Source organism: Chanos chanos, chromosome 6 (genome assembly GCF_902362185.1).
Source record: "Chanos chanos chromosome 6, fChaCha1.1, whole genome shotgun sequence".
Classification (NCBI taxonomy): domain Eukaryota; kingdom Metazoa; phylum Chordata; class Actinopteri; order Gonorynchiformes; family Chanidae; genus Chanos; species Chanos chanos.
Window position 1 is genome coordinate 41027418 of NC_044500.1, and position 15841 is coordinate 41043258.

At 41.4% G+C, this 15841-nt stretch overlaps 1 protein-coding gene across 3 annotated transcripts in view; it reads right to left on the reverse strand.

Annotated features, from left to right (window-relative positions):
• Positions 1 to 2447: 2447 nt before the first annotated feature.
• fgd5a (FYVE, RhoGEF and PH domain containing 5a) overlaps positions 2448 to 15841 on the reverse strand; it is a 29677-nt gene continuing 16283 nt past the window's right edge. The window contains exons 7-21 of one of the 3 annotated variants that reach the window (XM_030777525.1): positions 15609 to 15765; positions 11951 to 12038; positions 11278 to 11328; positions 10968 to 11026; positions 10266 to 10337; positions 10036 to 10104; positions 6512 to 6595; positions 6311 to 6390; positions 5662 to 5755; positions 5404 to 5541; positions 5212 to 5314; positions 4775 to 4911; positions 4558 to 4686; positions 3626 to 3780; positions 2448 to 3172 (exon numbers count right to left, since the gene is read on the reverse strand). In XM_030777525.1, the coding sequence (XP_030633385.1) occupies positions 3136 to 3172; positions 3626 to 3780; positions 4558 to 4686; positions 4775 to 4911; positions 5212 to 5314; positions 5404 to 5541; positions 5662 to 5755; positions 6311 to 6390; positions 6512 to 6595; positions 10036 to 10104; positions 10266 to 10337; positions 10968 to 11026; positions 11278 to 11328; positions 11951 to 12038; positions 15609 to 15765 (1453 nt within the window). In that variant the 3' untranslated portion in view covers positions 2448 to 3135. Of the gene's footprint in view, positions 3173 to 3625; positions 3781 to 4557; positions 4687 to 4774; positions 4912 to 5211; positions 5315 to 5403; positions 5542 to 5661; positions 5756 to 6310; positions 6391 to 6511; positions 6596 to 10035; positions 10105 to 10265; positions 10338 to 10967; positions 11027 to 11277; positions 11329 to 11950; positions 12042 to 15608; positions 15766 to 15841 lie in introns of all 3 variants that reach the window. The other 2 variants (XM_030777526.1, XM_030777524.1) reach the window with 2 other exon arrangements.

Below are 15841 nucleotides of genomic sequence, written 5' to 3' on the forward strand. Positions count from 1 at the left end.
GATCTGGATTTCCTATCTACTTTTTACATCATGAAGAGTCACTTTTTTGTCTATCCATTAGTACTGACAACCCCTAATGTCCAAGTTGCTGTGTGTTCTGTTAAACATAGACTGCCACCTAATGTGCATAGTTAGCAACAGTCGCTATATGACACAGTGACTCTGTGTCATATAGGGAAACTACTAGGTTTTACGCACACACACACACACACACACACACACACACACACACACACACACACACACACACACACTGTGACTGTGTTTAAACTCTGTTAATTAAGAATGCCTGTGATCAATATTCCGTCATACTCAAAGGGCACGTGATTAAAAATGACTATGAGCAGATGTCTGAGGTAAATATCTTCGCAAAGTAAAGGATACTTTACAGCTTCATTTTCTTTAACTTTATTTACCTGATAAACAAGTTCCCAGATTGACTTTTTTTCAGAGCTGCTTCAATTTAACATACAAAAAGGTTTCAGAGCTGAACCAGGTCATGGATAAAACCGTGCAACCAGATAAAAAAAACAAAACAAAACAAAACTGTTGAACTGTCCCAGAATTAAAAAAAAAAAAAAAAAGACCACTGATAAAACTTATGCCACTTTTAGAAATTCATTTCCATATGTCAGTGCAAATAAAGCAAAAGATTGTGTGTTTTCCCTTTAATTATATACATTAACATTTACACTTCTGATGCTCTGTCTGCAGGGCCTGTGAGGGACTGTGAGAAAGCGTCAAACTGATCATTCTACGGTAAAAGCAACACTGTATCTGATGAAGAGGACGACCACACGTGATATTGACACTTTTCCTGTGGTGTGAGAAATCATTCTTCTTCGAGATTGAGAGACTGTAAATAGAATGAGAAACAGAGGAAAACAGGAAGACAGTGTAGAGAAAAATAAGAATTTGGTGAAAAAAAAAATATGTACTAATTCAAAAAAAAAAAAAAAAAAAAAGATTAGAGAGAAGAATGGCTCAGTTGATGCATACACTGTAACAGCCATTAGAAGTCTGACAGTAATTTGCAACAGCTTCTTTACCCCAAACGGTCTAAATGATCAATATGTACAACATGTTTTCAGTACATTCAACACAGTAAATCATCTCAATTGGTTTTTTGTTTGTTTGTTTGTTTGTTTTTGTTTTTTAAGCAAAGAATCTATAGTTTCACAAGCTAAAAGAATACAGCACAGTACAGGGTAGAGCAATATGCATTTAACAGTATGTTAGTAAAAAAAAAAAAGTATCAGCATGGAATAATTGTTACTGGGAAATCTCGTTATCTGGAACCCGAATGAAGAGGTCTTGGAAGAAAGGCTTTTTTGTGGTTTAGTGCTTTAATGTACTACATTAAATCTGAGAATCACTTGTGAACTGAACATCCGCTTACTTCATATGGTACCACAATGCATCAAAAATATCATCCAACTGACCTCACTGGTTATTGCATGTCATGGATACCTTTCCTTTCTGTTACACGTCTTCTTAAAAATGGGTCTGATACACCTGAAATAAAATGTCTATATCTATAAATAGTTTAAATGCAATAAGATGCTATGCAGGGATTGTGCAGACATGTTGTATCACAGTGGGATGCAAACCTTTTTTTTTTTTCTTTGTAACTTTGTGCGAGTCTATTTTTATTTTTCAAACCAAGAGGTCACTTCATAAACAGATCCTGAAACAGTATGTTACATGCAAGCACATAAACTATTGGCTGCAAGCAGCAGCATTATCTATAAAGGCCCTCTGGGGGTCCCACTACAGGGGACGCTCTTAATACCTTTTGTATTCACACGTCAGAGACGGCAGTAAATACACTCCTCTCACACTAAAGCAGCACACTGTTAAACTGTTAAACTACAGCGCATTAAACTAAATGCATAGTATGCATAGACTATGCAAGTGCGTAAATACCACCTTAAAGAGTATGTTCCAGTCGTTCTGTTCTTATACAATGTTACGTTACACTTACATAGTTATTACGTAGGTGTTACTTTCCACTAACGTAAAACTGAACTCTTCCCACGTCAGGTGAAAAGGGGGAACCAATCTCTAGATTGATGTCTAAGATAATATGATGGAGATGTTGCCGTGAGTTACATTAAGGCCCAATAATTCCTGATCTTCAGAGAGAGTGGTGCTGTGTTGAGTTTCAGTAGTATACTCAGCTTAGCTGCAGGCATAGCAATGAATTATTGAGTTTGTGAATGTTGAAAAAAAAAAGACAACATGTGGAGAATTATAGCATAACCAAAGAAATGTAGATATATTACATCATGAATTATTCTAATATAATATGCTGAAACATAGAGAATATTTTAATCAGAACTATAATTCAGATTTCTGATGGAAATGTAAATATATAACATACAACATTTATTTTTACCCCCCCTTTTTTTGTCTATATCAAAGAAGTTTGATATAAAACTGATGTACAGTAGACTGCATATATAATCAAATCTGTAAAACGTATACAATTTTTAGATTATGCTCTTTTCTATGTAATGAGATGAACTTATGTATACCTCAACATATTTACTCACCGTGTTTCAAATAAGTTCATTAATTATCAGTAACGATGCATTCTTGAGCATCTATAAAGGTAGTTTCCTCAAAATGAAAAATGTAAAAAAAAAAAACAATTTCATGTCACAGAGAGACATAAATGGATAAATCAGACGCGACACTCGATCACACGACACTACAATGAACTGCAGTCATAAATTTGGCACTTTTGTTTGAACAGTTTCCAGAGAATGTTAGAAAAGTCATCAGTAGCATTTGTTTGTGTTAATCCGAAGGATTTTGTTTCCTTAAGACACTGGCACAGATTACGGGCAGCAGGATGACATTCGACATCAAGAGTTCATGTCTTCTAGGAGCGGTATTGTTGAAAATCTTGTAAAGAGACTCCATTTTATTTTGTTTTGTTTGTGCTCTTCTGCTGCAAATCAAAATGGAAGCACCTCAATCACAAACAACTCCACATGAAAAACGGATGGCACTTTTTCCTCAGTCATAGATGAACAGAAATTGTTTTAAAACTTGTGTTTCCTCTTCGCAAGGTTCGTGTTTAGGCAAACTAAGGGAGAAGTGTAAAATTCCATGATCTGTGAATGGATGCTACAATACTGTAGCCTCCTCCATAGCATTAACCCATCTGCAAAACAAAAGGAGAAAAGAGAACGCGTATCATATGAAAAATGGTCCAGTCAGTGACTGTTCATACACTTAAGCCTACATCTCGGGAGAGATCACACACAAAGCAAAAATATACATACATACATATATATACATACATACATACATACATATATATATATATATATATATATATATATATATATATATAAATATTGAAAGGCAGACATGGTAATGAGTGAATCGAACTGAAATGCAGTAACAGTTTTTGCAGAAAGCATTTCACTTCAAGTGACAGTTGGCTGATTTCTAATAATGCAAGAAATGGTTCACTGGAAAACACCTCACTGCGTTCCACAAGAAGCAGTGAAATGAAAAACACAGAAGATAGCTGTGGATGTGTATGAATGACAGTGTGTCAGTTTGTGTGTGTGTATGTGTGTGTGTGGGTGTGTGTGAGAGAGAGAGAGACCTGCGTGCGGTGTGCTGGTCGTCAGCTCTGAACGTGTAGTACAGAGTTTTCTTATGGTAGAGCTGAAACACGCTGTCGCTCTCCTCCCCCTCACAACGTTCTGACAGTTTAACTGTGAAGCCCTGCAGAGGAAGGCTCTCAGACGCCACTTTATCCTGATAAAACACACACACACACACACACACAAAGAGAAAGTTGGAGGGAGATGGGAAGAACAAACAGAAAACAAAAATACATCTAATGCGTACGAGTGCCACCATCAGGCAAAATCCACCACCACAAAATATAGCACAGCATAACACAAAAAAAGCAGACATGCGTCCATGCATTTACCGTGTAAATAAATAAATAAATAAAATAAATAAATAAATCCCTAAAGTTACAAACCTCAGGCACACAAGTAAAAGAACAATCATATGAAGTCCAATGCAAATAAGAGGCATGCGCGCACACACACACACACACACACACACACACACACACACACACAAATACATACTGCACGGTCTACTTTACAGTTTACTTTCAAACAGACAGAAAAAGAGAGGAGAAGAGAGGGAGCACAGGCCAATTCCCGAGTCTGAGGATCATTAGTTGTAAAGTGTATATTTGATTAGGAAAGCGATTAAGTAGTACAGATGGCATGGCCTCTTTAATCTACGGGAGAATGTTCTGCGGTATCCCTGTATAAGGTTCTGTAGCTGCAGAATGTGAGAAAATTGCATGCATGTTGAAATGACTGTGTGTGGTAAGAAAGAGGTAAAGCTCTTGTGAGAGTGTCTGTGTGTGTATGTGTAGTAAGTGTTTGTGTGTGCGTGCGCGTGTGTGTGTGTGTGCGTGTGTGTGTGTGTGCGCGTGCGTGTGTGTGTGTGTGTGCATGTGTGTGCCTAGTTGCAGTCTGAGCTGGTAGGGGAGTCTCTGTGCCCCCTCACCTCACGGGCTTTGAAGGTGTAGAGCACCTTGTCTTTAAGCAGGAACCACAGCCTTTTCCACTTCCTCTTGCTTTTCTTCCGTCGTTGCAGACTACCACTCATGGTCGAGCCCTCTGCCCCCACAGACACCTAACACAAACAGGCAATTAGTCATTTCACACACACATACACAGAGAGCGAGAGAGAGGAAGAAAGAGAGAGAGAGAGAGGTGTTTACCTGTGTGAGAGGTGAGGTACTCTTTCTGCTCTTCCACAGGCTTGGCGGCTGAAGGCTCTGGAACACTGCGGAGAGAGGCCTACTGGCCCTGTGTGAGCGAGGGCTGACGTTCCCACACACTCCCGGTACATTACCCCCTATAACGCACAGACATTCAACACTGACTCACTCGCTCACATTTGCCTCATGCCTACATCCGCTTATTGATAGAGAAACATTACCAAAGCACGTCTACAGCAAGCTTAACAGGAATCCAGAATACTGTGTGTGTGTGCGTCTCTGTGTGTGTGTGTGTGTGTGTGTGTGTGCGTGCGTGTGTGCACGCGCATTATTGGGTAAGAATCTGCCTGTGCTAAATCTGATTGTCTTTTGTTCTACCAGGTGCAACCCTGAATCACGACACGGTCTATGGACTTGCTACAGATAACAGATCCTACCTTTTCTTCTCAGCTCAGCATAGCAGTGGTCACACACTTTCGCCATCCTGTCTTTGAGGTACTTAAGAGGGTACCTGTTTCTGGAGCAGGACCGACACACCACCTGAACATAGACAAAGTGTATGGATTTGATGTTGTGATTGGTCAACACCATACCTACCCTGCTGAATGATAACCAATCAGCCCCCTTACCTTCCCGCAGGCATTGCAGTGGTGTCTGCGCAGCGTGAGACTGAAGTCTGAAGTGCAATTCATGCACATCATCACATGTGATACAGGCACTAGAATGGGAGCCGCTTCTCCCAGAGACATCCACAACTTCTCTCGAGCCTGAAAAGAAGGAAACAACAGCAACATGCAAATGATGTTCTACTGTGCATGCAAATTCAGTACTTCTGAGTTTAGGGATGTTTAAGTACAGATAACACAGGCTTTCAAAGCTTTTCTCACCTCACTTGAAGAGCCAAAAGTGTTTAAGCCTGCGGCATGGTCAGCTATAGCCCTACTGAGAGTGTGAAACCAGTCTTCCCTTTCACCGCATGAACTACAGATAGAGAGGAAGAGAAGAACATGAGGAACATATACACACACAGACGCACACACACACAGACGCACACACACACAGACGCACACACACACACGCAATCACACACAAATACATTTGTATTCATATTTCCGTGGGGAACTACCACTAACTTCTCCTTTACTCTTAATGACTCTTAAAAAATAAAAGAATGATAACCTAACCCTGACTGTACTACTGAGCCAAACCTCTAGTTTTTGGGCCTTTTTGTTTTACCAGTAACAACAATATCCATTAGGGAAATAATACTTTAAAGTTGTGCGGACCAGCAAACGTCCCCATGTAAGCACCACTTTTCAGATGTTTACATCATCTTAGGGACACATGGTCTACTCAACATCAGAAAAACATGAAACGTGCTACACACAAACACACACACACACACAGACACACACACACACACACACCACTTACATCATCATAGGGACACATGGTCTACACAACATCAGAAATACATGAAACGTGCTACACACACACACACACACGCACACACACAAGGGTAATAGAGGCCCCCACCTGGCTGACAGAGTGATGGTTATATCAGACACTTCAATACGCAGTGTGTTGAGCACGTTCTCTACGACCGGTTTACTGACCTATCAACAAAGAAAACAAGATGACTTTCAAACTCTCCGTCAGAGAGGACAGGACATAGTCTATGAGAACCAGTCTTCCTACAGGACATAATCGATGTGATTTACAGCATGGAGCGCTCACCTTCATCCCACTCAGATAGAGAGTGTTTTTCAGTCTGTATTTACCATCCTGCTGAGGGTATGTATATAGCATCACATCATTCATCTGCAACAGAAATGCATACATACACAAGCTTAGTTTCCAGTCTCACTGATCAGGCTTTTGTTAAAGAAGTATTCAACTGAGTTGACCTTGTAATCTTCAGTGTTTGCTTTCTTTATGGCCTGGTTTTGACAAAGTCTCCATGAGGCATTCATGTATTATGTATTATTGTTTGGTATTGCTCTGATGCACTTTGTCCTAGGGAATTTCAGTAACTACGGTAACAAAAAATGGAAAAAGGTAAAGTAGCTATGTGAGAGTGCTGGGACATGGTGCACTACATACAATACAATACATACAATACAATACAATACATACAATACATACAATACAATCATTCGCCCTAGATCTGTTAGTGATTTAACATTTAAATTGCATAAGTTATTTTTTTTTTCAAGGAAACTGTTTCAATAGAAGAATTCTGTAAGTTTTACTGGATTTAACACATTTTCTCTTGTGTACATCAGTTTACAAAACTGCAATAAAATAGTCCCCAGACATCCTGACACGCACTTTATAAATGTATAATAAACAGAAACCACAAAGTCAAGTCTGAGACGTCCTGTTTCGGACAGATTTTCATGACCACAAGGGGGCAGTGTTAGCCATTAAAATTCCTCTCTGAGGTCGCGTTCTTTTCGCCATATATATTTTTTGATACCGTAACATGCTTTTAGTTCAATTCTCTAGAAAGCAATTCACACGTGCGAGACAATAGTCTCGGCATGACAAATAAGTGACAAGTTTATTTTACAGTATCTGCTTGTGTGACAAAACTGCCGTAATCCTGAGAGCCATTGTGTTTGGCTCCCTGATTTGGAGTCGAACAAAAGCAGTGACATCACCGGACACACTATGTGCATGGACCAAACATCCGTGGTTCACAGACAGCATCCAGGAATTCAATGCCTGCTTTCAGCTGTTCTGAGAAAACCTTTGGGTGGAGTCCTGCCTTCCACAACAACAACAACAACAAAAACAACAGCAGGGAGCCCCACAGCATGTGATAAGCCCCCCCCCCCCCCCCACCCAGACATCCACACAACCACCTCTTAACTATGACCTCCTTCTCTCACTTTCTAAACCCCCCCCCAAAAACAACACATCTATCTGTTCTCACCCTCAAACATATTACCAAAACACTGAGTGCTGTGTATGCGGTGAGATCTTGTGCTCTGCCAAATCTGTTAGTGTCAACTACACTGCCTGGATCAACAGTTCTCACAATGCTTTGACCTACTCATGTCTGTCATCTTACTGCTTTGCTTACTTTCTCTCCAGATTATTCACCTTTGTCTCTGTTTTTTTTTTCTTTTTTCTATTTATTTACCTTTTAGCATGTTAGCGTGTTGTGAAATGTAACTCTGCAAATACCGATGACTGTATTCTAACTGCGCCGTCAGTGTGTGTGTGTATATATATATATATATATATATATATATATATATATATATATATGTGTGTGTGTGTGTGTGTGTGTGTGTGTGTGTGTGTGTGTGGGTCCCAGTGCTCATGTTCTAGCATTTGTGAGGTGTTCTGTCTCGTTTTTTCGAGATATCTCTGTGCAGGTTGTAATGTGTTACTGCGTGCGTGTGGTGGTCCTGTGCTAGCATAAGCAGGTTTTGTATGTGTAAGTTGTTAACACGTTAGCGGGGTGCTGATAAGTGGTGGGGAGAGGAGACAAAGAGCCTCTGGCGTGTTGATGTGAAGAATGGATCTCTGTGTTGCCTTTTGACTCTGATTGGTTATTGCTTTGTAAATTATATTTGCTCCCCCAACCCCCCATCCCCCCCGCCCCCCAAGCCATCCACTCCAGCGTAGCCACTGACACCAGCTAACTTCCACACAGCACTAGTCCCCACTGCATCATTCATAAACGCTGTGACCGGAGCATCCATCATAGAGAACTCATATAGGGCTGAGGAGCAAGGAAGGATAGAAAAGGTGAAAGAGCAGCAAGGGGAGAGTCTTAGAATAATCATGTTATTCTAGAAAACCCTAGCACCTCCGTGTTCCCATTGTATTTTGAGTAAGGGGCGGGGGGAAACAACACAGGCGGCTCAAGCAAAGCTTCCTTTGAGTGTTTGTGTGTGTGCGTGCGCGCGCGTGTGCGTGCGTGCATGTGCGTGTCAGTGTGTGTGAATGTGTGCGTGCGTGTGTGTGCGTGCGTGCGTGTGTGCGAGTGTGTGTGTGTGTGTGTGTGTGTGTGTGTGTGTGTGTGTGTGTGCGCGCGTGCATGTGTGTGTACATATCTGTGTGTGTGTGTGCGTGTGTGTATGTGTGTGTGTGTGTGCGTGTGTGTGTGAGACAGGAGGAGTGAGAGGAAAGATAGAGAGGCCTCTGTGTTTGTAAGAGTGGGCTGCTGTACTATACAATCTGAAACCCTGACAGGAGCCTAAGGAAGATAAGAGAAAGCCCAGACTCCCTTCACAACACAATGTCCTTGACTAAAAACACACACACAATGCCTCTCAGCACAGATGTTGTCTATACTGCAAAAATGACATCAATAAAGACACATCACCTTGGGATCTCATTGATTTTCTTCTTTTCAGACTGATCTATTTTAAACTTAGACTTGCACACACAAAACACTTGGTTTGAAAAAAAGCTCATGTATTTTATAGACATCCCAGAACTCACTCAAATATCCTTCTAATGTATGTTTTTTCATTAGGTTTAATGTTTCTGGATGGTTCTACTGAGAATCTGGCCTTCATAGGCCTGTCAGTGGAGTCTTTGGACAGGAAGCCAGCATCTAGTGACCCACACCAAACATCCTGTGAGGAAACAGAGCCCTCGAAAACAAACGCTCAGAGAGGGAGGCTCATGCTGGGTGTGCCGCCACCCTGTGGCCTTGTCCCCTTACTCAGCTGATACAGACCTCCAGTCAATATCTTCTTTAAACCCCCCACCCCAACACACACACACACACACACACACACACACAAGTATGTCTGTGCACACTCGAATAGATGCCTGTGTTCCAAAACCACTGAGAGCTATGAAGTCATCAAAGCCTTACTCCTCTTAAAATCATTCAATCGTTAAACTGATTCAGGGTCACCTTGCACTGTGACAGAAGCCAAATGCAGCACTGAACTGCCACTTAAACTTTCTAGTCTTACATTCCAATGGGATACTCACTGTGAAAAGAGATACTAAAGCTGGCTTATAAAGGTGGCAGAGAAGCACATTTGCTGATGCTTAACAAACTGATATCATTATTTCGTATAGACCTCCAGAGTTTGAAACATAAATTATGGAAACTGTCATAGAGTGTTTGGATCTGGGCTGGTGTTGGAGAAATAATATGCTCCCTTAAGATAATCCGTGTAGCAATCATGATAAACAATGTAACAATAATGTATTCATCCCATGTGGGCTGCACACACTGGCTTTGAAAGAGAGAGACAGCAGTGCATTGTGGGTATGAGAGTTACCAGAAACAGGTGACGGGGTTGTCTGCTTTTGCGGGACACTTTCATCAGAGTTCCCTCTTTCACAAACACCTGAAACACAGGCAGAGAGAGCATAAGCTTGGTTTCATTCTTGTTTTCGTAGTTGTTGCTTTTCCAAAAGCGTTATCATTCAGACTAGACCCGTATTTGGGACACTAGTTCTGTGTGAAGTTAAAGGGGTAATTGTCTGTAAAAAGCCAGACTTAGCTCACCCTCCCTGGCTGGAGCAGGTCTCTCTTGCCTTTCACACTGTATTCAATGTGGACCAGGCGTAGTAAGTTCTCCTGTGAGAGGGAGAGAGTGAGAGAGGGGGAAAGAGAGGGGGAGAGAGAGGGGAAAGAGAGAGAGAGAGAGAATGAAAATGGCTTTGTTTGTCTGTGAATGAGGGGGAGGAAGACGGAAAGGGAAGAGCTGTGAGGAAATGAATAGGAGCGGTACAGATAGAGGGATCCTGTGTCTGTGAGTGTGTTTGTCTATACTGTGTATGTGTGAATATGTCTGTGTGTGTCCATGTACGTTTGTGTAGTATGTGGTGTATGTGTGCGCATTGGATAGGGGTTCCTTGTGTTGTATGTCCGTGTGTGTGCGTGTGTGTGTGTGTGTATGTGTGTGTGGGAGAGAGATGGTGTGTTTGAAGATGAATGAGGAATCTTCCCTTACACTACTCTCTTTGTTACTAAACACCAGGGAGTCTTTCATGACATCATTCCTTCTCACTCCTGTCTATAACACTATGCAGCCAAGTCTATACACCATAAAGAAGCACGGGTCTCTAACACTTCATTAAAATCTACTGTAAAACCTGATAGCATTTTGTCTTTGTAGTAGAGTAATAAACCAGTCAACAATCAACTCTAGACATAGAGTGCCTGAATAGAGCTGCGCTTATGTAAACACAGGTACACTGAACTCACCCCTTGTTTCAGCCTCTCATTGGCCTGGTCGGCAAGCTCGGACACAATCACTAAAGCAGCTGGTGAAAGATGTTAAGAGTCAATTACATCACAAGTCATATTCACTGCTAAATATACTGAAAACAGTAAACAGGCTGCTTTGTTAGATATGTGTTTTCATGTGTTTTGTGTGTGCGGGGGAAAACAGCACAGCCGGCTCAAGTAAAGCCTCCTTTGAGCGTGTGTGTGTGTGTGTGAGAGACATATTTTTATATCGACTTCTTTAACAGTGCCTGGAGAAAACAGATTCAGGGAGGAGTGGAAACAATACCTTGAGTGTCTTCATACTCTTTTGAGTCTGGGGAAAGATTATTCAAGTAATCTGGAAAAATGCACGAGAAAACATTTGATTCAGAATAACAGCAATCATCCAATAATATTGAATCATGTTATGTTATTATTGTTATAGTATTATGATCATGTTATCCTTATAGTTACAGTTATTCCAAAACATTGCTGAATTCTCTGATTGCTAAATGAGTGATTATTATTTTTTTGTGCAATTTTCACAGAAAAAAGACTGCAGTTTCAAACAATGTCATATCACTCTTCACAAATAGATTGCAACCCGGTGACTGCTAGCAAGAAAAAATGTTTATCTTTGGCTGTCAGGTAGTTGTTAGGGTAATGTGGTTGCTAAGTTACTGAAACAGGAACCATCCTTAATAGAATTAACTCAAACTCTGTTTTGTGGGTAGTGATTGCTTTATTTGGCAGGTAGCTGTGTTAAGCTGAGTGAAACCTACAATTCAGTACACTGTTTTTCACTTACAATACATTTCAAATGATTCGGTTGAAATGCATGCGCTGCGAGAAAAAATATACTGCGTAGTATTTCTTCGGACATCGGCTAAAAAGAGCAAAGTATTCTAACTCGCTCCAGTTCTGGCAGGGCTTAGACAGTGTACCTTAGATTCTGACACAGACAGAAAATGATCCTGTACCTGTGAGCAGCATGCGGTACTGCAACGCACGAACGATAACCTGCAGCAGCTGGTGTTTCAGAGGAACCGGTCGCCCGTCCGAACTCCTCTGCTGTACAAAAAAAAAAAAAATGTAAAAAAATTAGACAAAACTTAGCACGTCCAGAACCAAGAAAGCTGAGAGAGAGAGAGAGCAAACACACAAAGACGCAGTAACGCATGCCGCATGAAGTCACCTTGACCTACGGCACACAGTGCAATGTCAAAGATCACAATAAGATCAAGGAACAATGAAAAAAAAAAAAAAGAAAAAGAAAAACAGACTACAATGTGGTCTCTTGTCCTGATTGACCTTTCTCTATTACTTGAGTAGACAAAACCTGAATACCACCCATTCCTGCCGTCAATTACATCATTTAGAGTGAGAAAAAGCCAGGGAGCGAAACAGTCAAAAAGAGAGACAGTGCAAGAAAAAAAATCAATCAAGCCTTAATTGACTTTGACAAGTCTTTATTCATAGCGGCACAGAGCGTCCAAGGAGCCTTGGGGCTCACTGGAGGTCAGATAAGAGCTCATCTGTGATAGAGCCTCTGCTCCTTCATTAGGAAACCAAGAGATAGGGCTCTGCAGGAGGCCTTGTCTTCTCTCCTCTGAACCCAGCTGTTCAGATGCTGCAGCTGGGCTGGGAGATGACTCTGATGGCCCTGAGTGTGGAGGCCTCTGTTCTTCTACCGCGTATGTGGGATAAAGACTAAAAACAGAACCCAGATGTCCCACTCAAACACCTGCCACAACATCACTCCACCAAACTTAAAAAACCCCCCAAAAACACCTTAAGCTTTCATCCTTCACTCCTCTCTACTTTATCTGCTTCCTCCCTGCTCCCGATTCCCCCACTCCTCTTTCTCCCTCCTGCTTTCTTTCTCAAGTTTACGATCTCTCTCCATCTTGCTGCAGACTAAACTGATCTTATGTTCCATTACCCCATTAATTCCTCTTTCCTCTACTTAGATCATCTGTGTCGCTTCTCTGTTATTACAGTAACTTAGAGACAGCTGTAAGGACACTCTGATTCATGGGCTAAAAGAACACAATCGTATCGTTAACACTCTCCCCTATTGATGGAGAAGCTCTTTTAAAGTGTTGGTTCTAAATTGCAATCCAATTGACATTTGTGCTGAAGAAGTGGCTTGTGGGGAGGGACTGGACTTAGATTTAGAGTGTGGAGGTTTGGGCGAGAGCCAGTGAGAGGGGGTAAAACTCGGGCCTGCGCTCCGACAGGCAGCACAAATCAAGCCTGCGTCCAGCTGAAGCAGCGTCTGCGCTGCAAGGTGATTTAATTGGGATGTTGTAAAGAAGGCTGCTTCTCTAATTAGCTTTTGTCTGCCTCATTGCCCAGCTGCCAGTTCACCATGCCTCACCATCTTGTTCTCTCTTTATCTCCCTCTGTCCACCAGCAGAATTTAAAGGACCTGACTTCCCTCACTGATACTGTTTCTGCATGTAAGATACACACACACACGCACACACACACCCAAAACACTATTGTGCAAGGAGAGATTCATACTGGAGAATACACAATCTTAATGTGTATAATGTCTGTAATGACAGACTAAAACGAAAATACGTACCTCTTTGACAGGTTAACATATCCCTTTTTATTGTTCTCTTCCTTTCTCTTTGCCTCTTTGTCTTCAGTGTTTCTCTCTCTCTCTCTCTCTCTCTCTCTCTCTCTCTCTCCCTCTCTCTCTCCCTCTCTCTCTCTCTCTCTCTCTCTACTTTGCATGCTCTCTGAGAAACACAGAAACATAGACGTGGTAAAAACAATCCCTGTAAACAGCATTGAAGCTGAAAGGAGTTTAATCCTATCAGGTTCCTGCTGTGATCTGATCAGGCTGCACAGATGCTTCATCTCTGTCATCAGCACTCGCACAATGAAATTACACCTCCTCTGTAGCATCGTACTGATGCTTAAGGGGCAGGATAAACACCTCATCTCTCTTTCAAATGCTTGTGGTAAAAAAAAAAAAAAGACGCAAGGAGAGAAAGGGGGAATGGGGACAAAAAGCTGTTTTTTTTTTTTTTTTAAGGCATTTGAGGACATGCTGAAAACAGATGTTGTTTGAAGCATTCATTCTCCCCTTGTGGCGCTGATTCTTTTTAAAAGCAAATCTTGACTAATAGAGAGAAAAAAAAAATCCCATATATGCAATTCCCCAAAGCAATGATCAATAACTTAACTACATCTATCTGGAAATAATGAGTAAGCGAGCAAATAAGTGCCGGTATTCGGTGAGTAAAGGAATCAATCAGCGAGTGGTTAGGTGTAATTGATGAGAGGTCCGGGGTGGATGAAATGCAGTTCTCTTTGGTTATACAGCTCTGACCTCTGGGGCAGCATTGCTCCTCTTGACAGCCCCGTGGCTTTCATTACTGTAGGGTCACAGTCTGAACCCACAGACCTGCTCTTCTTACAAGCTACTACATAAATCAGCCAGTCAAAGCTGATATAGTCTATTTCTTCCCTACTCATCAGGGGCTGGAGAGGGCATGGGCTAGACAGCTAACAGACATCACTGAAACACTTAAACTAAAGCTCTGATGTATAGCACTTTGTACTGTGGTTAGAAAGCGCCATTTGTATTATTATGGGCCGGAATAATCTCTTTACACAGTTTTATCAGCCATTAATACAACGGGCCTGATTTCATCCATTTTGTCTGATCTGAGAAATTGTTCATAAAAAGCATTTTATGAGCAGGAGAGGAAAACACAATAATGACACTGAACATCTCTAAAAATATATGAATGCAATATAAGTCGGAGACTTCAAGCTGAAGGTTACAAACCATGTTGCACTGCAGACCTGTTCATGTTTATCAGCTAGGGTGTGAATAAATGGAAAAATTGATTTTGTATCTGGCCAGTGGTCTTAACAATGGACTATGGTGACATGCAGCCAGAGAAAGTTAAGTTAAATCAGCTGTTTAACACAGCAGGCTTTCACCATTCATCTGGATGAAGTCCTCTATGAATGTTATACATTGGCTGTCCAATCCTAAAGCAACTAGCCTACTATGGCAGTGGAGAGTGCAGATGCTTATGAATATTTTTGAGGAGGGACAGTTGGCTCCTTGTCGGGTTGCGATTCTAATCGTCAGTGAAATGTGTGGTCACTGAAACCACCAACCATTGCACACCAAAATATGTTTAGGGACTGCTCGGTCATGAATATTCATGGATCATGGATACCGTGTCTGTGGGCAGTCTTTGGCACAATGAATGGAGTATGTTTGGGCCATTAGAATTTAACTTCACATGAAGAAACTGAGATAGTGAGCAAGATATACACTGAAAACGGGCCCTCACAAATACAGATACACTCACAGTCACATGGCTAGAAAGACTCCCTCTGTTTAAGCTATGAAAAATAAACACTATCCTGGATTACCACACAAAAAATATTAACATCAACAGAATATGCCATGGCGTAATAAATTATTTCATTGTCCTAAACGCTTTGATCAGCAAAACCAAAACCCTGAGCTGGAGCATTCTGTTCATCTCGCCATGTTTATAGAAGGAGAGCAGCGATATTCAATATATCCCAGAAGAGATTCTAACCAGATCAATGAACATGTTTATTTCTATTCTTAAGTTAGATAGAGGAGTTCCTCACCTCAAACTGTTTCACAATGTCCCCAAAAGCGGGGTACTGTTTACAGCTCTCCTCCAAGAGTGCCATGCTTCGGTCATACTCCGAAATATAGGTCGAGAAGACGGCAAACTCCGCTCGGCGTGTCAAGATGACATCGACAACCCTTTGACTCTCCTCCCTAGAGATGAATGACATCATTACATGGGCTTTGGCAATCAAAGGACATTGAAGGGCAACAGTACAGTAATGGATGG